The sequence below is a fragment of the Crocodylus siamensis genome, chromosome 3 (assembly GCF_052110815.1).
Source record: "Crocodylus siamensis isolate JL-2025a chromosome 3, ASM5211081v1, whole genome shotgun sequence".
In the NCBI taxonomy this organism is placed as follows: Eukaryota; Metazoa; Chordata; order Crocodylia; family Crocodylidae; genus Crocodylus; species Crocodylus siamensis.
In genome coordinates, this window is record NC_143397.1 from 260,724,523 (window position 1) to 260,745,240 (window position 20,718).

General features: G+C 57.4%; 1 protein-coding gene across 16 annotated transcripts in view; it reads left to right on the plus strand.

Moving 5' to 3' along the window:
• The first annotated feature begins 2,430 nt into the window (after positions 1–2,430).
• SCRIB (scribble planar cell polarity protein) overlaps positions 2,431–20,718 on the plus strand; it is a 133,818-nt gene continuing 115,530 nt past the window's right edge. For all 16 annotated transcript variants that reach the window (XM_090040970.1, XM_090040961.1, XM_090040964.1 and 13 more), the window contains exon 1: positions 2,431–2,737. In XM_090040970.1, the coding sequence (XP_089897096.1) occupies positions 2,576–2,737 (162 nt within the window). In that variant the 5' untranslated portion in view covers positions 2,431–2,575. The remainder of the gene's footprint in view (positions 2,738–20,718) is intronic.

Here is a 20,718-nt window from a genome sequence, read left to right on the forward strand (position 1 = left end):
GTGACAACAGTTACTGCCTCGGCCCGAGTAAGACACAGGGTGGTGGTATGCAACATCTGACCTAAACAACCCTCAAAACGTGCATTTGAATGGGTTAAGTGCCAGGCTGTCTCCCAGTGAACAGCTTTCAGCAGTGGGAGAATGCAGAGTGCTTTTCTTGTGGCAGTGCTGCCCACAGCCTGGCTTTGGAAACTCCGCACTGCAGAAGGAACCTTTTGGGGAAGCCTGGGCTGGAACAGACAGGCTCTTTGTACAATCAGTCCTGGCAGTGATAAAGTCCTTTCACATGTTTTAGACCAGTGGGCTCCTCCTCTAGGGTCGTCAGCCTTCATCAGATCATGGAGGGGCAGAAGGGTGCTGCTGTGGAGGATGCAGCACAACTTGATGGCAATCATCTGCAAGCTCCAGGAAACCCCTAACTGCCCTTTACCTTGGGATGAGGCAGGATGCTAAAATGCTGGGGGCCAGACCTTGCCTTTCATCAACACACTTACAAGATGCTCCGCTTCCCAGTTTCACATTTAGCCAAGCATGCTGTCAGCCCAGCTCCCTGCAGGCATCGGAGGGCAGCAGCAGCTAGTTTCAACATGCTTCCTGTCCTTGCTGTGAAGCACAGAAAACAGGCCTGGAAGGTCTTCCAGTCTGGACAGCTGCTCAAGGCAGAATCACCTGTCTAACCCACATTTGAAAGCACACTGGGCATTTATACACACACATTTTTGTGCCCCGGTGTGACGGATCTGGTGCATAAGTGAGCCAATGTGCACTGTGCTGCATCACGTGCAGTTGTATAAATAGCAAAACGCACCTCAGCACAGAGGAGATGGTGGCGGTGCGTTTTTGAATTAAAGCGCCTTTTGTGTGTTTTAGTTCAAAAGTGCACTGCCGCCACTTTCTGAGCACTGCCTGCAGGTAAGATCCTATGAAGACAGACAAGGGGACCTGAATCTCTTCAGCCTCTGCAAAAGATGGCTGAGGTGATTGTGTGGCTGTCTACAAGCTCATCGGGGGGTCAGTAGGGAATAGGGGATATGTTTACCAGGGTGCCCCTTGGGCTTACTAGAAAAAACAGACAAACTGAAGGAGAGCAGACATCAGGAAGAAATTTTTTACCGTGAGGGGTTGCCAAAATATGGAATGGGCTTCCAAGGGAGGTGGTGCTTTCTCCGAGCACAGCTGGTGGGTCCTGGCACGGGCAGAAATGCAGCTGCCTGTGGTTACTTAACCCCAGAGCCAAGGGGTTGGACTCAATGATCTGAGGTTTCATCTGACCCTAAAAATCCATGAAATCTATGATGTGCATTTTGTTACTTGAACAACTGCAAGCGCTGCAGTGCTCGGTGCTTTTAAAAGTGCCCAGCACAAATGTGTACAAATGCCCAGCTAATCAGTGCAGTAACTGATAATCACCCTTGTAGTGAGAGGTCTTCCTATTCAAACTGAATATCCCCTTGTTGCATTTACTCCTGATTCTATCCCCAGGAGACAGCCAGAACAGTTACTTCCCCCCTTTTTGTACTTGAGATGTCCCCCTACCCTTCTGTAGTCCCGGCTTGTTCAGCCTTCAGGTTTTCTAGGCCTCTGATCACTGGTTGCTGCCCTCTGGCCTCCAAGTGTTTGTCCCACTTTAGGCAAGTGGCAGGAGGTGCCCGGCTGGAGACCTCGGTCTGTCAGCTGGCCCTAGGGTGCAAGGCCTCCTCGCAGGGCTGCATCAGGAGGGGCTGCCGGCCCCGGGTCGCTTCAGGGTGCGAGTCCGGGTTCTCAGCTTCGTGCGCGGGGCCACCCTTGCCGGCCCAGGGCTGCCTCGGGCTGCGCGGCAGACCCGGCTCCGGCCGCCCGTCTCGGCGCGCCACAGCCAGATGGGCCACTTGACCCCGCTCGAGTCCTGGGGCGGCAGGATAGAGCCCCGCGCGGCCGGCGACGGCGCCTGACCGAAGACCCCGGGCGAGCGGGCCGTCGGTGCCGCGTCTCGCCGCCGGTGACGGCTGCAGCGGAAGAGCCTGACGCCGGGCTGTCCGCCCGCCACGGCTCTCAGACGCCGGGGACGGCTCCTCCCCCTTTTGGTCACCAGCCGCCGCAAGCGGTTTCGTCTCCTGCCGCAGGAAGGGCCCGTCCCTCGCCCGGGCCCGGGCCTGAGCGAGAGCCGGGCCCCGTCGCCGTTCGTCGCCAGCGCTGCCGTGCTCGGGCCGGGGGCCGGGGCCCCTCGGGGCGCTGCAGGCAGCTGCGGCGAGAGCTGGTCCGAGCACATATCGCGCGGCCGAGACGGGACTGGAAGGGCCAGCCCAGCCTCCGTCGCACGTGACCGCGCAGGACACCGCTTCCGTTTGGGGCGCGCGGGGCAGGCCGGGAGTCGTAGTGCAGGCGCCTGCGCGGGGCAGGCTGGGAACTGTGGCGCCGGCCGCGCGGGGCAGGCCGGGAGCGGTGGCTGCCGGAGAGGCGCGCGGGGCAGGCCGGGAGCGGTGGCGCCGGGCCGCGCGGGGCAGGCCGGGAGCGGAGGTGCCGCCCCGTCCCGGTTGCCCGTGCCCCGCGGGGGCGGTGCGGTGCGGTGCGGTGCGGTGCGGCGCGGCCCGCGAGGATGCTGCGCTGCATGCCGCCGCTGTGGCGCTGCAACCGGCACGTGGAGACGCTGGACCGGCGGCACTGCTCCCTGCAGGCCGTGCCCGAGGACGTGTACCGCTACAGCCGCTCGCTCGAGGAGCTGCTGCTGGACGCCAACCAGCTCCGCGAGCTGCCCAAGGTCAGCGCCAGGCCCCGGCCTTCCCCTGCCCTGCCCTGCCCTCCCTCTGCCCCGGCCGGCAGCGGCTCAGCCCGGCACCTGCAGCACGTTGGGCCGGGCTGGCCCGGGCCGGGGCTGTGTTGGGGGACTGTCGCCGTATGAAGGGTTTAGCTCGTGGCTTGTCCTGGCAATTGCCTGTGGCAGCCCCCGCAGCCAGGCTGAGCTCCATGAATCGTCCGGGGACGGAGGAGGAGATGGCCATGGCAACAGCCACAGCTCGATGTGCTGACCGTGTACGCAAAGTGGCTGCGGGGCCGGCCAGTGTTCAGGGCCTGTCACCCAGCAGTGCAGACATTTGTGCATCATCCCCTGGGCTCGGACTTCTGGCAGGTCATGTGGACCTTTCTGCCCGTGGTAGATGTCTGGCCTGGTGCCTGTGCCGCCACGGCGCTGTCGAGACCCCGATCTCAGGGCAGCGAGCAGTCTGTGTGGCAGAAGGGCCGAGCCGGGTCGGGACTGGCCCATCCCAGGGCCTGGTGGTTGGGGCAGACCCAGGGTCATGTTCCTGCCCCATCTCTGTGCTCCAGGATGAGGGGCAGAGCAGAGGTGTCTGACTTTTCCCCGGTTTCTGGGTTTTCCAGGTTGCCCCATGGAACTGGGAAGGAATTTTCTCTGTTCCTGTTCCTACGTGTCAGGGATTTTTTCTACCTCCCTCAGAGGCACTGGGTGTTGGCCACAGCCAGTGCTGGGGATCTTGAGTAGGGTGTGCCAACACGCCTGTAGAGACTATATGTAACCCGGAGGTTCCTGATTAGCGGGTCTTCTCTTCCGCTCGGGGTCAGACCAGTGCTGCGTTCAGGGTCAGAAGGGAACTTTATCCCACAGTCAAATTGGCACAGTGTTTTGGGTGGCATGCCTCGTAGCTGACTGCTGTAGCTGTCTCAGTAGGTTAGACAGACGCTTGTTTGGGACAGTTTAGACAGGGACCTCCCGCCCAGAGCAGGGGCTGCACTACCTGTGACTTCCTGAGGGCCAGTCTCAGTTGCACCTGTGAGAGGATGTGGTGATGGCCAGGGGAAGTCTTCCTCAGGCCTGAAACGGTTTTCTCTGTTTGGGGGAAATTGCTCCAGTTGATCTGAAGCATTTGTTCGGCTTTGGCCCAAACTGAAATAACAGTTATTTGTCCAGCGTGGTTTTGTCCTGTATGGAAGTGGTAGCTCTCTCCTTCCCTGATGTCTCTCCAGTGTCTGTTGCCTTTCTCCAGCCCTTTCTGTTCCTCACACATCGGGGATGAAAGGACCCAGCTGCCCACACGGGAGGTGGCTGATGGAGGCAGGGAAGGGCTGGTCAAAGGTTTTGTGCTGCTCAGGTAGGGATGCTGCCTGTGGTAATTCCCGGGTGGTTGGTGTTGGGGAGGCTTATGGCCAGTTTAGGACCTGGAATTGCCCATTATGAGGGCAGATGAGTTTTTTGGGGTAGATGCAGTATCTTTTATTAAACCAACTAAATAGTTGGAGAAAAGTTCTTTGCAAGTTTTCAGATACTAACCCCTTTCATCAGGCGTAGGGAAACTGCTGGTAGAAAACAAGCATGTCTGTGAAAATGCAAATGTGAGGCCATTGCAAGAGGCATTTCTTGGCACCTGTCTCAAGTGAGCTTGTCTTGTCCACGCATTGCTCACTTCTGTCTCAGAGCATCCATTCATGCAGAGGGGCAGGGAGCTGCTTGGACCAAGCTGCAGTCTCATTCCTGGTAATTTCAGCTGTGTTAAGCTGTCTTTGAGGCATCTGATTCTTTTGGTAAAGTAACTTAATTTTGTGGGCAGAAAGGATCAGATTTGCCTGTGGAAATAGAAAGCCTCCATCCACCCATAACTGTCTGGTGTCTGCCCTCCCCTGCCCACCCAGAGGACTGGGAACAGAGCTTGCTGCTGTGAGGGCTCAGCCTGAGGGTGTTGGCCTGTTTTGCCTGGGCACGGTGGGGGCAGTGCAGGGGTGCTGACCCCAGTGTGTGGTACTTCTGGCCCCCCCTCTGCAGCCTGCACCCCAGAGAACACGCAGGCTCCTGTAGCACCCAGGCTACTGGTGCTTTACCCAGGGCAGCCAAGGGCTCTTTGGAACCTGGAGCCTCTGGGTACTTCCCTGCTGACAGCCAGTCAAGTGAGAGTTTGCTGTTGCACTAGTATTGGGCAGTGGGAAGGAGTTGGGAAGTGCCAGGGTTCAGGGCATATATGGAGCACTTGAGTGGAAATGCAGCAGTGAGGAAGGCTGGCAGAGCAGGGCGGGGGGACAAACTCAGGACAGGCAATGTGTCTCTTCCATGGGGAAGGATGTGGGGGTAATTGGGGATACATTGTACATGTTGTGTGGATACCTGTCTTCCATTGGGAATAGCCTGGAAGGAGGTGTGAGAAGGGTATCCCTCCCCTGGCAAGGGTGCAGGAGGGGCTCCAGGGCAGTGGTGTGCATGTTTCCCTGGGAGAGCCATAGGGTGCAGCAGCCGTGAAGTGAGGTGGTCCATGCGGTTGCTTCTGGGAAGTTTGAGCAGACCCAGACAGTGTTCTTCTGCCCTGAAGTGGCTTCTAGAGAGGCCTCTGTGCAGGTGTGGATTTGGACCAGTTCAGGGGGTTGTGCCCAAGGATGGATCTGTCATCTGTGCCCCTCTGGTCCCCTGACATGCTTCCTGCCCAAACCCTCTGCTCATGTGATGTGCTTCTCTTCATACTTGTCTGCTTGCCTTGGAGTTGCCCCTAACATCCTTCTTGCTGCCTGTTCGTACCTCGTTCCTCTGCATCCTGGCTGGTACCCACAGTAGTCTGTACACTGTCCCCTTCCACTGCTGCCTGCTTTGCCATGGTGCTCCTGCTCTGGTCCAGGTCCCAGGAGGGTGATGGGCCCTCACTGCTTACTGTCCTTCCCCTGCAAGAGGCAGTTCAGGGAAGGGAGCAACAGTCAGGACAAATGCCTCCCTCACCTCCCCTGTTACCTATTCCCTTTCTTCCACCCTTGCTCTTTGTTACCTGTTCTCTGGGGAATTCTCCCTGGTCTGAGGCCAGACTTCCCCTTGGCAGCTGGGCTGGGTGCTGGCTGCTTGAAGTGACAGATGAGTCCTGGTGTGCTCGGCGGCTGCCGTCCCCTCCCAGGCCTCATCCTGGGACCCTTGGGGGTTTGTATTCTCTTGGGACCCATACCTGCAGTGTCTTGCTCCATTCTGGATGTTGCCCAGGGCAGCCTGCATGGGGTGTCTGCAGGGCTGAACATGTGCAGCGGCAGGGAGGCAGCCGGTCCTCACGCTGCTGGGCTTTGTTTACGGGTGAGGCAGGTCCGGCATTGCATCGGAGTGGCAAAGCGCTCGTGGGACCGGGGCAGCGGAGGATGGACTGGAAGGAGCAGGGCAGGAAGGAAGCTTGCTCAGCAGGGACCGGGAGCCTGTCCTACATAGAGGGAGCCCTGCAAGGAGGCGCTGAGTCTGGGGCCTGTGAAGGAAGCAGCCATCAGGATGGAGTGTAGGAGGCAGAGAGTGTGAGGCTGGGCAGGGATTGAAACCAGCATGGGGAAGGATCTGAGTTGTTCTGGCAGCTGCACTTTGGGGGTGGTGCTGGACTCAGGTGGGGACTGCGGGAGCTTAGGCAGGCACCCTAGGGGCTGGGTGGGGAGCTGGCGTCTGCCCTGGTGTGCGAGGGGAGCAGCGTGGGGTGGCCAAGAGCAGGAGAGCCCGTTGGAGGGGGCAATGGGAATCATGGGCCCGACAGCAGGGAGAATGATGTGGATTGAAGGTGACAGCTGAGGCTGCCAGAGGAGAGCTGCTGGAGAGGAGAAGAGAGGGGCAGTGGGGCAGCAGAGCAGAGCCTCAAAGGAAGGGTCAGACCCAGGGCATCTAGCCCACTTGTGCTGTGACCTGGGCCTGCTCCTGGGGATATCCAGGGAGCTGTGCTGCCCAGCCCCATTTGCAGGGTGCTCCCTTCCTGCTCTGCTTGCTGTGGTGTGCGTGGGGCAGGCCCTCCCTGGAGGGAGGCTATGCTCCCACTTGCTTCCCTGCAGCTCTCCCGGGGCAGGAGCTACCCCTTTGTTCGGAGGCTCCTGTGCAGCTCCAGCAGCATGAAACCCGAGTGGCGAGTAGTGTCTGTCGCCTTCCAAGGCCAGCCGGGACCTCTGCCAGCCTAATTAAGAGCAGCTTTTAATTTGCTGTCATCTGGGGCCTGGGTGGAGGCTCCCTGGTTGTATTTACTTCCTGGAGGAGTGAAGCTGTTCTTTCTAATCTCTGCACGAGCTCAGCCCCTCCCTGGTGAGGATCAGGGACTCGTCAGTAGTGCAGCTCATTGTGCCCAGGCTCTGTCTGCTGCCCTGGGTGGGGTTGGGGCTGCATGGGGGCATCCTGCAGAGTTCTGCATCTTTGGCTTTGCCCAAACAGCGACTGCACAGATTTAGCAAAACCAGCTTAGAAAAACCGCCTTGATCCTGTATGGGCCGGACTGTGCGACACCAGCCTGGCTTCAGGTGCCCTGCAGGGGTTTCACTTGAGCAAGAGAGGAGCCAGGCACTAGGCATGCAGGGTTTGTGCATGAAGTTTCCACAAAAGTAGGGATGTGGGCTGTAGTGATCCTTCCCTAGAGCTGGGGGCAGGCAGGCGGTGTTCTCACCCCGACTCTCCTCCCCTCTGTGCTACTGCTTTACCTCTTATAACCTCCTGGGGAGCAGTGCCTGAAATGATTTGCAGGCGATAGTAGGTAGCAGCTGGAGTGTGACCTCTCAGTGCAAGGTGGTTGTGGAGAGGGTAATGGCAACCCTGGGCCAGCCAACCAGGAGAGAAGTGGGGGTGATTTTACCTCTGCATGCTGCACCAGGGAATACCTCTACCAGTGAATCCTGTGAATAGGAGCGGGTGAAGTGGCATCAGCCATTCCTCAGAGATGCCCTGAGGTCACAGTCCAAGCTCCTGGGATTTCATAGATTTCATAGACATTAGGGCTGGAAGGGACCTTGGGAGATCGAGTTCAGCCCCCTGCCCAAAGGGCAGGAAGTCAGCTGGGGTCATAGGATCCCAGCAAGGTAAGCATCCAATTTACTCTTGAAGGTGTTCAATGTAGGTGCTTGAACCACCTCCGCTGGCAGACTGTTCCAGACCTTGGGGGCTCGGACAATAAAGAAATTCTTCCTTATGTCCAGCCTGAAACGGTCTTGCAGGAGTTTGTGACCGTTCGACCTCGTCATCCCTTGGGGCACTCTGGTGAACAAACGTTCCCCCAGATCCTGGTGGTCACCCCTGATAAACTTATAGGTGGCCATCAGATCACCCCTGAGCCTATGCTTTTCCAGGCTAAAGAGTCCCATGGCTCTCAGCCTGTCATTGTAAGATCTGTTTTCCTGACCTCTGATCATGCGCGTGGCTCTCCTCTGGACTCTCTCAAGCTTCTCCACATCCTTTTTGAATTGTGGAGCCCAAAACTGGACGCAGTACTCCAGCTGCGGCCTCACCAAGGCCGAGTACAAGGGGAGAATGACGTCCCGGGATTTGCTCGAGAAGCATCTATGGATGCAAGCCAGCGTTTTGCTCGCTTTACTAGCCGCAGCATCGCATTGGAGGCTCATGTTCATCTTGTGGTCAATGATGACCCCCAAGTCTTTTTCTTCTGTAGTGCTATCCAACGTAGCACTGCCGAGCCTGTAAGGATGCTGCAGGTTTTTCCTCCCAAGGTGGAGAACCTTGCATTGTTCGGTGTTAAACACCATGAGGTTCTCGTCTGTCCATTTGCTGAGCTTGTCCAGGTCCGACAATAGGTTGGCTTTTTCCTGGGCGTCAGTTGTCAGTTGCCCCATCTGGTTTAGCAGGGGTCCAACATTGTCCTTGCTTTTCCTCCGGCTCCCCACAGATCTGAAAAAGGACTTTTTGTTGTCCTTGATGCCTGAAGCTAGTTGGAGTTCAGTTGCAGCCTTGGCTGTCCTGGTTTGCTCCCTGCAGGACCGGACCAGCGCGGAGTAATCCTCCTTGGAGGTGAATCCCATCCTCCATCCTTTGTAGGCTTTCCTTTTTAGCCGCAGGAGGTCCGCTAGGTCCCTGGAGAGCCAGGGGGGCTGCTGTGCCTTCTTGCTGCCTTTCCTCCGTGTTGGGATAGATTTAGCACAGATGCAGGGAGCCTCAGGGGTGCCCAGTCTGGGATGGGGCACGAGCGAGTAGCTGGTTGTGCTGCTATTGCTCCCCTTACATCCTCTCTGTCAAGTTTGCTAGTAACTTCCTAGATCCCCTGAGCTGCTGCGCTCGGAAGCTGCATGGCTCACTATCCCTCGTGGTGGTGTTCTTGCAGCATCTCCTGCCTCTGTGTCCTGCCTGGACCGTTGCTTCTGAAAGAGGAGCTCTGGAGAGCGTTGGGTCCCTCCTGGCCCACTGCTGGACCCTCTGCTGAGGGAAGAGTTGGTGACTTCAGGCACGGGGAGTGTATGGTGAGAGTGGGCTGGCATGCAGGGAGCTGGGCCTGGTCTGGAGACCGTCATGTCTTGTTGCTTCCCTCTTTTCTTGTGCAGCTCATGGCCAGGCCCTTGCTAGCCCCTTTCATAGACATTAGGGCTGGAAGGGACCTTGAAAGATCATTGAGTCCAGCCCCCAGGGCTCCTCCCTGCTCCTTGTCCTCTCCCCAGTGCTGCCTCTGCTGCTCAGGACCATTCAATTCTTCCTTCCATTGCTCCTTTGTGCCAATCTCAGCTTCTCCATGCCTTCGTGTTGCGCTCACTTCCTGCGTGGCCTGGTCCTGGCTAACTCGGGCACAGTGGGACGCTGCCTTCCAGCTGCCCTGTCAGTCTCGCATTCTCGGCCTGGTTCTCACGTTCAGGCTTGGTGTTTGTGTTACGTCCGAGGATGGTTATATCCAGACTGGGGCCCTGTGGTGCTCACAAGTTGGTGCACAAATGCAGGGTGATGAGACCTTGTCCGTTCTTGCTGTCACCTGTAGCCAGAGCAGCCCATGCCACGACCTCAACAGATCTCTAGCTGTACAGGTGGGACATGGGTGAGACCTCTCCCCTGAACATCCACAGTCCAAAGTGCTGGTATCTGCAGCTCCCACTGCTTTCCCGACCAGTACAACACCCAGGGCCTGTGGGCTGTACCATTGGCTTGGGAGGGGCGTTGTGTAGGGGCATCCTCGTGCCAGGACGTGCCATGCTCCTGACACTGATCTCGAATGAGGTGCGTGCTGAGGCCCTGTTCTGTGGTCAGCGGAGACCTTGCAGTTGGCTGTGGGGATGGAGGGAGCACCAGGGAGGCATCCTTCCCTGGCTTGGGATTTTGTCACCCTTACTTCCCTTGCTGTTTCCCTCTGGCCAGGGGGTCTGCTTTGCTTCAATTCCACCGTCTTGTAAGGTGGCTGCTGGCAGTCCAGCAGCTGCTGGGCTCCACCCCGGAGGGGCGGTGTTCCCCAGTCCCTGCTGCGATGCCTGGGAAGAGACCGCCGGTAAGCACTTGGCTCAGGAACTGCTTGCTTTGTCTCTCAGCTGGAATGCGTTCCTGGCGTTTATTATTTGAAACACATTTCCGAGGGCCCGACGTGCGGGGTTAAATAGTCGGAAATCCGGCTAGTCTGCGTTCCTCCGGCTGTCTCTGCAGCATGCACAGCCCTCCCGCTGGCCCTGGGTTCTGCACTGTGCAGGGGCAGGGCACCTCTCCTGCATTGTTTTGTGCACCACACAGCAGCCCTGGGGAGGATGTCCCACCTTCACGTGCTGTGCCGCGACCTTCACAAATGCATCCTGTGCTCTGATACTGGTGCATGTGGCTTCTGTGGCCCATGGTATCAGCAGTTTCTATCACGGGCCTTGTTGCTGAGCTGCTGCCCTCGTCCCTGGTTTGATTGTGTGCTGCAGTGGCCAGGACAGGCTGAGGACAGGTTTCATATGTCTGTGGCTGATGAGAACCAGTCTGAGATGTTGCTGCTGCCGGCGAGGAATGGCTGCCTGGATCAGTTTCTAGCGTGGGGAAGATGCTGAGCAAGCCTGTGCACGCACATGTGTACACACACATATAGGCATGTGTGTGCACACGTGTACATACATCTTTGTGCGCTGGGCTGGCTGAGCAGACCTGGCTGGGTCTGATCTCTGTCCCTGTGGGGAGACCTCCAGGGACTTGTGGGAACCAGTCTGGGGCTCAGTGGCTGGTTTGAGCTGTGCTGCTCCTGCCCCGTGCCAGGGTGTAGTGTGCCCCTTGACATGCTGTTGGTTGGGACTTAAAACTGACATTTCTCTCTCTCTGGGTAGCTGTTGATTCATAGATTCATAGATGCTAGGGTCGGAAGGGACCTCAATAGATCATCGAGTCCGACCCCCTGCATAAGCAGGAAAGAGTGCTGGGCCTACATTACCCCAGCTAGATACACATCCAACCTTCTCTTGAAGACCCCCAGGGTAGGGGAGAGCACCACCTCCCTTGGGAGCCCGTTCCAGAGCTTGGCCACTCGAACTGTGAAGAAGTTCCTCCTAATATCTAATCTAAATCTGCTCTCCTCCAGCTTGTGGCCATTATTTCTTGTAACCCCCGGGGGCGCCTTGGTGAATAAATACTCACCAATTCCCTTCTGTGCCCCCCTGACGAACTTATAGGCAGCCACCAGGTCGCCTCTCAACCTTCTCTTGCGGAGGCTGAAAAGGTCCAGGTTCTCTAATCTCTCCTCATAGGGCTTGGCCTGCAGGCCCTTAACCATACGAGTGGCCCTTCTCTGGACCCTCTCCAGGTTATCCGCATCTTTCTTGAAGTGCGGCGCCCAGAATTGCACGCAGTACTCCAGCTGCGGTCTGACCAGCGCCCGATAGAGGGGAAGTATCACCTCCTTGGACTTATTTGTCATGCATCTGCTGATGCACGATAAAGTGCCATTGGCTTTTCTGATGGTTTCATCACACTGCCGACTCATGTTCATCTTGGAGTCTACTAGGACTCCAAGATCCCTTTCCACTTCCGTGCCACCCAGCAGGTCATTTCCTAGGCTGTAGGTGTGCTGGACATTTTTCCTCCCTAGATGCAGCACTTTGCATTTCTCCTTGTTGAACTGCATTCTGTTGTTTTCTGCCCACTTGTCTAACCTGTCCAGGTCTGCTTGCAGCTGTTCCCTGCCCTCCGGCGTGTCCACTTCGCCCCATAGCTTAGTGTCATCTGCAAACTTGGACAGAGTACATTTCACCCCCTCGTCCAAGTCGCTGATGAAGACATTAAAGAGTATCGGTCCAAGCACCGAGCCCTGCGGGACCCCACTGCCCACACTCTTCCAGGTCGAAACCTGGATTCTCTGGTCTTTCTTGCCTGAGGAGGCTGGAGACCCCACCACTTTGACCCAGTGGGCTAGGAGATTTCTGGTTTCCTTCTGCCTGCTCATGGCTGCGGGAACCTGCCTGTTCTCTTGTTGCTGCTCCTGAATGGCAGCTGCATCCCAAACCCAGAGGAGGATGGTGAGAGATGCCAGTGTGAGTTGCTGCTGTGTCCCACCTGCTTGAGTCTCAGACCTGGAAAATTTCCATGGGTGGAAGATATTTGTGGTGCTCTGACAGGCAGCTCTGGAGCCGGCCGGCCGACCATCCTGGTCACTCCTGCTCCAGCAGAATGGGCTGGGCAAGGCAGCCACAAGCAGTGGTGAGACTGTGTGGGACTGATGTCAGGGGTCTCCTGTGGGGACCCTTGTCTTTGTGGGAGGAGGAGATAGATGCCTGCTTTGCTCTCCAGGTGCCATGCTCGGGCACTGCATTCCCAGCTTGCATGCTGGGCTGTGGTGTCCAGGGTGTGCTGGTAGCTTGGGTTACCGAGCATGCGCTGGGGGCTCATCAGCATTACGAATGTACAGATTAATTTAGAGGCTCAGGGTCGCTTACGGCCGGAGAACAGAATAACTTACAAAATGGGAGAAGACATCAAACAAACCCACTAAGTAGAGCCCCAGCTTAGGTCTGTTTGCTACATGCCTGCCTCAGTGGGAAGTCTTGCAGTGCTACTACAGAGTGTCTGGGCTCAGGCTGTCAGGTCTTGAGGGAGGGAGTTCCAGAGCTGAGAACGCCTTAGTGCAGGGGTGTCAAACTCATCTGGCCCTATGGGCCAGGTGGGGGCATGGGGCCAGTCCATAGGCCACATTGGACCCACAGGCCCAGCCCTGTGTGATGGATCCAGCACATGAGACCCATTCAATGTGGGCATCACATGCGGCGTACGCCTCTCACTGGCCCTCTGTGCTGTGGTGTGCAGGGCTGGAGCCAGTGCGTGCTGTGTGCACATAGGGCTCCAGTTCAGCCCGGTGTGGGGCCAGTCCAAGACCCGCAGGCACTGGGATGGTTTGGACAAGGCTGATCCTATCTCACGCAGCTTGGACTAGCTGGCCTCCGGAGCATCCTTCCAGCCCCACTTCTCCATGACTATGACTGTATGCAGGATGAAAGCAAATGGACAAGGGTTCAGGAATCTGGCATCCAGGTGTGCCTGGAGCTGTAGACACCCGTTCATTCGATGCCCTTCCACAGCAAGAGGAGTTTGGAGGCAGGGCAGTAACTGGCTGGGGAGAGGGTGTCAAGGCTTGATGGCTCTGGTATGCAGGGATACCGGCTCTGAGCTCGGCCGGCAGCTCGGGGTGGGGACAAGCTGCTAACCTTTGGGGATGAGCTGAGCTCCCCACGCTCGGCCATTGCTGCTCCTAGCCCTGCCGGGGGTCGCCTCAAAGCCTCCCTGCCTTCCCCAGCCAGGACGAGGCAGGGAATTCCTCCACAGAGGCTCCCCAGGCCAGCTCAACCGGGCTGCTTCCTTCCTCTGGGGATCTGTGTATCCCCTCCCCCTCCCTGGGCTGGAAAGGCAGAAGTGCCGGTTCCTATGTACACCCACGGCTCTTGTGCCATGCCTCTGGCAGAGGTGAAGCAAGCCCAGCTTGCGGCTCCACCCGGAAAGGAAGGCGGGGTGATCTCTGGGAGCACCTTGAGATGCTGTCTGCCGCCCAGTCTCCTCCCCGAGCAGCTGAGCACCACGGCTTCCCGAGAGGCCTCCCAGGCAATTGTGCTGAGCTCAGCTGGCCCGGCCCGGCCCGGCCCAGGTGCAGGCGGGAGCCTGGCTTCTCCTCTGTTTCCGTGGCTTGGTGCGATCCAGCGTCTCTCTGCTGTAGCTCTGGGGCTGTGCAGCAGGCTTGGGGCAACTTGGCTGGGGAGCCACAGGGCTGGCTCTGGCCTGTTGGCCCATCCAGGCAGTCTCAGGCCAAGTGGGGCGAGTCCCTAGGACTGAGCAGTGGTGAGAGGAGGTGAGTCTGGAGCTCCTGTCTGCCAGCTGCCCCCCCAGCAGCCTTTGTGGCACACTGACAGGATGATTTATGGAGAGGGAAAAGGGCGCTGGAGCCTGGCACCCCTTGCTGTGCACAGACACCCCCTGAGCCAGGTTTCCCGTATACCCGGGAAGAGGGTATGGGCCTGGTCCATGGGTGTCCAGCTCCCCTGTGTCTCAAAGGCTGTGCTTGGTGCAGAGGGCTCCTGAAATGCTGTAGGACAGCAGACGGGCCTGAGGATGCCTGCGTTTGGCTTGGGGGACATCCCCCTCCCCTCCTCTGCTGCCTGCCAGAGGGGCTCAGGCCCAGGCGCTCCCAGCAGCACTATCTGCTCCACAATACAATGTGGCTCATTCTCTCCTGCAACATTGGCGAGGGGCTGGGGGTCCCTGTGCCCTTCCCTCTGGCCCAGCCCTGGAGATGTCTCCCTGGGCTGCAGGCCGCAGGCAGGGGCTGGGCTGTCAATCAGCTGGCGGAGGGGGCTCCTGAGCACCAGGAACAAAGGCCCTCTGTGCTGTCTCCTCCTGGAGACGAGCGGGTACCTGGTGGGAGGGCCGGGCTGGTTATTGGGGTGTGAAGAGCAAGTGGAGCAAGCCATGGAGCCCACTTGGCTCCACTTGGACTGCCGCACTTTGGGATGGGGATCACCTTCCCCACCACATGCGTGTAGCCCTGGGCTGGGGTCTCCTCAGAGATCATGGGCGGGAAAGGGTAGGAAGCAACCCTGCAGCTGGCCTGGTCTTGGAAAACACTCATACCCCTCGCTTCCAGTGCCCCTGTGGCCGAGGGCACCCCTGTGCAACTTGGGCCCAGCTCTGGGGCACGTCTTGCCGATGAGGGGTGCTGGCAGAGGGGGTATGGCCGGCCTGCCTGCCCTTTGCCATCCGGCTTGGAGGAGGGCTTGCCCTGGCCCTGCCATCGTGGCCCAGGGCTCCCGTGGTCTCAGCACTGGCAGCCTGTAGTGCAGGGACTTTGGTGGGCCCATTGGGCCCCGCTCTCCCGCATGCGGGGGGCTGGACTATACCCCCTCCCCTAGGGTCTGTGTCTCAGCCTGGACAGTGCTGGGACAGGCCCTGTCCCTTTGTGGGGGAAGGGCCCCACGGCGCTGCGTGGATGGCTGCTTTGACCGGCTAATCCTGCTTGGAGACGAGCGGCTTTTCAGGGCCTGCCCTGGGGGTTGCGGCGCTGCTGGGAATCAGCCTTGTTCCGTGGCCGCTCAGAGCTGGCGTGATCCTTTCATCCTTTGTCCCTCGCTCCCAGTTCATTTTCCACCTCCTGATCTGTTTGAATGCGCGGCTGGCGGAGGGGGCTGGGCAGGGCGGAGCGGAGCCGCGGCAGGGGCGGGAGTGCTGGAGACAGGTGCAGAATTGCAAGTGCCGGCCCCGGGTGCGCGGCTGTGCCTCCACCCCCAGATCCCCGCCCGGCAGCAGTTCCCCCCGGGTAGCCAGGGGCAGGGTGGGGGAAGGCAGCGAGTCGTGACGAGCCAGGGGGCCAAGTTACTGCTCAGGCTGTCTGTCCAGCTGGGGTTCAGATGAGGCTGGTGGGAGGCATGCTTTGAGACAGGCCCATGGGCTGGCACGGCCCCTCCGCGGCCAGCTGTGCCAGCCCATGGAGGCACCTGAACTTGGCGCGTGGAGATCCGTGTTCTCCAGTGATGAGCACCTGAGCTGCTCAGCAGCCTGTGTGCGGCTGGCTGAGCATCACGAGCCCCTCCCCAGGCAACATGACTCTGTGCAGGCCCTGCCAGCCTTGTGGTGTGCCTGGAAGTTGTTGGCCTGTGTCCTCTGGCGGCAGGATGCTTGCTCCCAGGCTGGCTGAAAGAGTCCCTTTGTGCGGTGGCCGGTGGGTGGCTCACTCCCAGCCCACAGCCCTCTACTCCCTCTCTTCTCCGCTGGCTGCGCCAGTAAGGCTTTACCCCTTTTCCTGTTACGTGTGTCAGGAATATTTTCACCTTCCTCACAAGCATTGGGTGCTGGCTACAGCCAAGTCTGGGGCAGGATCCTCCCTCTCCAAACCATCCTATACACTGCGCTGTGCCAGGGTTTCTGCTGGGACTCAAACCCAGAGGCCCCTGACTAGACTGCTCAGGGTCAGACTTGAGCTGCTGGACATCTGGGGTTAGGAAGGAATTTTACCCCCTGATCAGATGAGTACAGACTGGGGGTTTCTGCCCTCCTCTGGCAGGGGGCACAGCCCTCTCCCTTGCATCTTTCAAGCATATTTAATGTCCTTTGCAACAGCTGGATGTTGCCCCCCGTACTTTCCCTGTGGCAGGTTCAGGTGTGATGTCTTGTGCTGTCAGGCTTGACTCTGTGGTTTTCTGAGTTAGACAATGGATTTGTAGGGGAGGGTTTGGATGGGGATGATCCTTCCCTGGGCAGTGTCTGAACTTGACTTCTGGATGTCCCCTTCAGTCTGACTTCTTCTCTCTAATTCTTTGTTCCAACTGCCTGCCACTTTGATCTTTTTATAAGCATTTTGCAGTCAGCTCTCTGCCTTTCGAGGTCTGCCGGGTATCAGCGCTGAGGTTTGTGTCCTTCCCCACCAAGAGCTTGTGTTGCAGCAATACAAAAGGTGGGTCCTAGGCAGGGACCAGGGAATCTTACATGGTCGATCAGAGCTCCTAGGTCTGACTTCTGTCATGTTCGACCATTTCTGGGGGACCAAAGCAGTCGAGTAATTAGCAGCAGCTCAGTTTAAAAAGACTCAAATGATACTGACCTTGCACAAGCTGCAATTGCAAATCTTGCATGGGTTCAGCAGCTTCCTTGCATTGTTTCCTGTGGTGACTGTGAAGGAGGGTCCCTGTCTTGGCACCCTTCATCTGATGAAGATCACTGTTGCCTGTGAAAGCTCATTCCCCTCTGAGCCAGTCAGTCATTATTTGGTAGGCAGAGTAGGGCATCTCCAGCTCTTTCACTTCTCTCTCCCCCCATGGGCACAATGGTCTGAGCTTGCCACATCTAACCTCGCTTCCTGTCTATGTCCCTGTGCCAGTCACATGTCCGTAGCTCATTGGATTTCTGTGCCTGGGTCTTCCTTTTTGGCCCATCCATTTAAAATTCCTCACTCCCACTCTCAATGGGCTGAGCCGTGACAGCTTGTGGCACGCAGACATTAGACCACCAGCTGGACGGGCTGTCCTGGCCTTGAGCTCTAGACTAGGTTGCCTCCTTTTGTTTCTACAGGGGAATTGTGTGTACTTTGCGTATCTTCCTGTGACTCCTGCTTTCACGCTGAAGGGAAGTGCCTCCCAGGGCCGCTGCTCCCTGTGAGCAGCAGAGTACCCTTCCTGGCAGCTGTCTGAATTTGGGTAGTGCTTCACTTCTCCACTGATCTCTTTCTTGTACGTGTGTTAATGAAATGCTCCCTGTCAAGCAGTTGCTAGGTCTGTTAGTTGGCTTGCTGCTGTGTGGCACTCAGTGTTGGCAGGTGTGTGACCTTAGCACCCATCTGGCAGAAAGGTGGTTCCTAGCGCGGGGGGGCTTGCCTCAGCGTGGAGGCGTCTGGCAGGCCTGGGCACACATCCACGGGGAGTTGCGGTGACGGTGGTATATTTTAATTCACAAAAGCTTTCCTTGGTCAGTCCCCAGGCACTCTGAGTGGTGAGGAATTACAGATGACCTGGGCTGGGGACATTAGCGTGGCCACAAACCTCTAAGGCCCATTTGGGATCTTTCCATTTGTGCTGTCTCCTCGATCTCTGTGGCGGGCGAAGGAATTCCTTTGTCCCTGGTGTTCTGCATTGCTAATCTCGCCAGCCTCTGGTCAGACTCCTTTCTGCAGCCTGCCTAAGAGCACAATGAGAGGCTGTCTGCCTTTGATTGTCTCACCCCCAGCATGCAGCTCACAATCATTCAAGTCCCAGTCCTGTGAGAAAAGGTCAGGAACATCATGTGCTGAGATGGGCTGAAGGGAAGTTGCTTAACCGATTTTCAGGTCCGGACAGATGTGCAGCATGGCTTTGCAGCAGTGGCTCGTTATGTGCTCACCGTGTGAAATGAGTCGGCATTGATGGCGACTGAGGTGGCCACGTGTGCACAAGGGTGCTTGCACAGTCAGCCCTGCTCCGCTCTGCTGGCAAGCTCGAGATTCGGAAGTGGGGAAGCCCTGAGGTGGAGATTGTATGCCTCGCTTTAGCTCTGCTCTGTGGAGCCTGAGAAGTCTGGACACATGGCACTGTGTCATTTTCATCCGTCTGTACCAAGCCAGGACAAAGTCTTAAGTTCGCGCTGCTCACCTGAGAGCCCTGCAGACTTTGGTGTTTGACACGTTTTAGGGAAATCTGTCTTGCTTTCTCTGCCCCCGACTGACCCGGCTCTGAGAACTAGCTCTAGTGTCTCGAGGTGTTTCTTTGACCGAGAGAGGTACAATAACAGTGCATCTGTTGGTGTTTGTAGTGATGAGCTACCGTGGGCCGTAAGCGTCAGGAGTGCTGTACTGGTCGGTGTTGGGGTATTTGTACATAGGAATGCAGTGGCTGCATGGCTAGTGTATGCCGGCAAAGTAAGGTGGGGTTGGAGGCACTGGCTCCTCATCCCCACACCTGATAGGGCTGTTGGTAGAAGCCTGCCTGTGAGACCAGGCGGCAGTGACTGCCAAGTGGCCACTAGGCAAAGCAGAGCTTTAGCAGAAGCACCGGCTGTGTGTGTTGGCTGACTCACCCGGGTCTCGTGGCCTTGGTTATGCGTGGGTTGTGCCGTGCAGTCACAAGGCCTAGCATCCTGACTACTGTAAGGGGAAGGTGAAAAACTGCAGATGCCGCTGGCACTTCGGACTTGCTGTGGGAAAGTGTGTTTTCCTGCTCGTGCCACTGAGTTCGGGACATTCATAAAAATATCAACTCGCTAAACTGTTTTCAAAGATTTGCAGAGCAGTGGGGCTGGTAGGGCCCTTGGGAGGTCACATCTAGTCCAACCGCTGTTGCCTGAACTGCCATATAAAAGCGTGGTAAAACCTGGTCTTAAAGCTGCACAAAAGCACTGTCACACAACGGCCAGGCACGGTGCCCAAAGACAGCAGGAACACTCTGAGCTCCCACCAGCAAAGCAGGGGGACCAGGGCGCTGTCGGTATCCCGCATTGCAAGGGCACGGAGTGGGTGTTAAATACACATGAAAGATCTGCAGAGGACTGTGCCCCAGTCTGTACTAATCTGACCATGTGGTAAACTTCCTTCCTGACCCCAAACACGGCGATTAGTCTGAACAAGACCCTTTGGTTCCAAAATCCCCAGCTGTGGCAGCAGCCGACATCCAGTGCTGTAGAAGGGCCTCCACCCCCTCCATCGCTCCCTGCAGCACACCCTCTGTGCTGCCCTGTCACCTTGGGGACGCCTGACAGCTCCACACATCGCTTAGCAGTTTTAATAAAGTTCCCCTCAAGTGACTGAGAGGAATGTAGCATCTCTAAAGTGCTGTTCTGTTCTTCACCCCGTGGGAACTTGTGCACATGATTTAGTGGGGTTGGCCTCAACCGTGAGGGTTCTTGTGATGTTTCTGGTTGGTGAGGGCAGTTGCATAGCAGACTGAATTTTACTGCAAGTGCTGTAGAAGTGATGCTGCGTGCAAGATAAGTACCAGAGTTGCTCAGATCAGCAGCTGAAGCCATGTAAACCTGGCTGCGCTTATTTAAATCTGTTGTCACAGCTCATGTCTGAGGCTTGGTCTGTGCTGAGCCGGGCTGACGTGAGTGCGGTGGGCTGGGAACGTTTCTGACAACAGATCTGCTGGGGATGCAGGTCAGCGTGGTGCTGGTCTCGTGTGTGTTACTTTTCCCAGTGGGAACAAACTGGAGACTCGCACCTGCCCGAGGGGTATTCTCATGCCTGCCCAGCTGAAGTGCAGGACCTGGGCCAGGTGGAGCTGAGGCCGCCATTCGGTGCTGCTGTACAGTCCACTCCTTGTGCAGCATGTTGTTTAATTCCTACCACAGTGTCATGTGGTCATCTAGCCCGGGGGGTCTTTAGCTCGTGGCATGTGAAAGCTAGCATGTAGCTCCTGTTTGGGCCCGTGCCCTTGAGCACTGGAATTTAAGGCTTATGCTGGTTCCCTTCTGTGCATCTGACGTGCCAACTTGACCAGGTCAGGCTAGCATTTGCGTGGAATTTCCTAGCTCTCCAAACCAGGAAGAGCGTGGAAAGCACCCGAGTCTGGGTCTGGCCAAAGGCTCAGAATCTCTCATCTATTTAACACCTGCTTCCTTGCTATTAAACCCTTTTGTGCAAAGTAAACTGGATTAGATAGCACCTATTGCTGTTTGATACTGAGAAGCTGTTAGCTTCCTGCTGATATGGCTCTTCCCGTGCCCCATGGAAGTGCAGTAGACAGTTTAAATTTAGACATCTGCCTTCCTCCCCAGAGCACTTTACCCTCCTGTGCAGGGGGACCCTGAACTCTGACAGCTCCTGCATGGGCTGCACGCTGTGGTCTCTAGCAGGCACGTACAGCCCACAGCACCTTTGCTCTTCAGTCTGGGTAGAAACCTGCAGCATGCACTGCCGGGCCTGGCCTTGCAGAGCTGCCTTGCAGCAGCAGCTCAGAGGAGGAAGCGTCTCCAACCTGCCGCTTTGTGGCCTCAGCATCACCTCCAGCTGGGCAGGCAGCTCTCTGTGGTCATGGGACCTTGCGTCACGGCAGCAGAGCTGGTTCTGCCCCGTGCGCTGCAGGGCTGAGCTACTGGCATTGCTTCTCCCAGCCCAGGAGGCATTGGATGAAGACTAGAGGAGAGTCAGT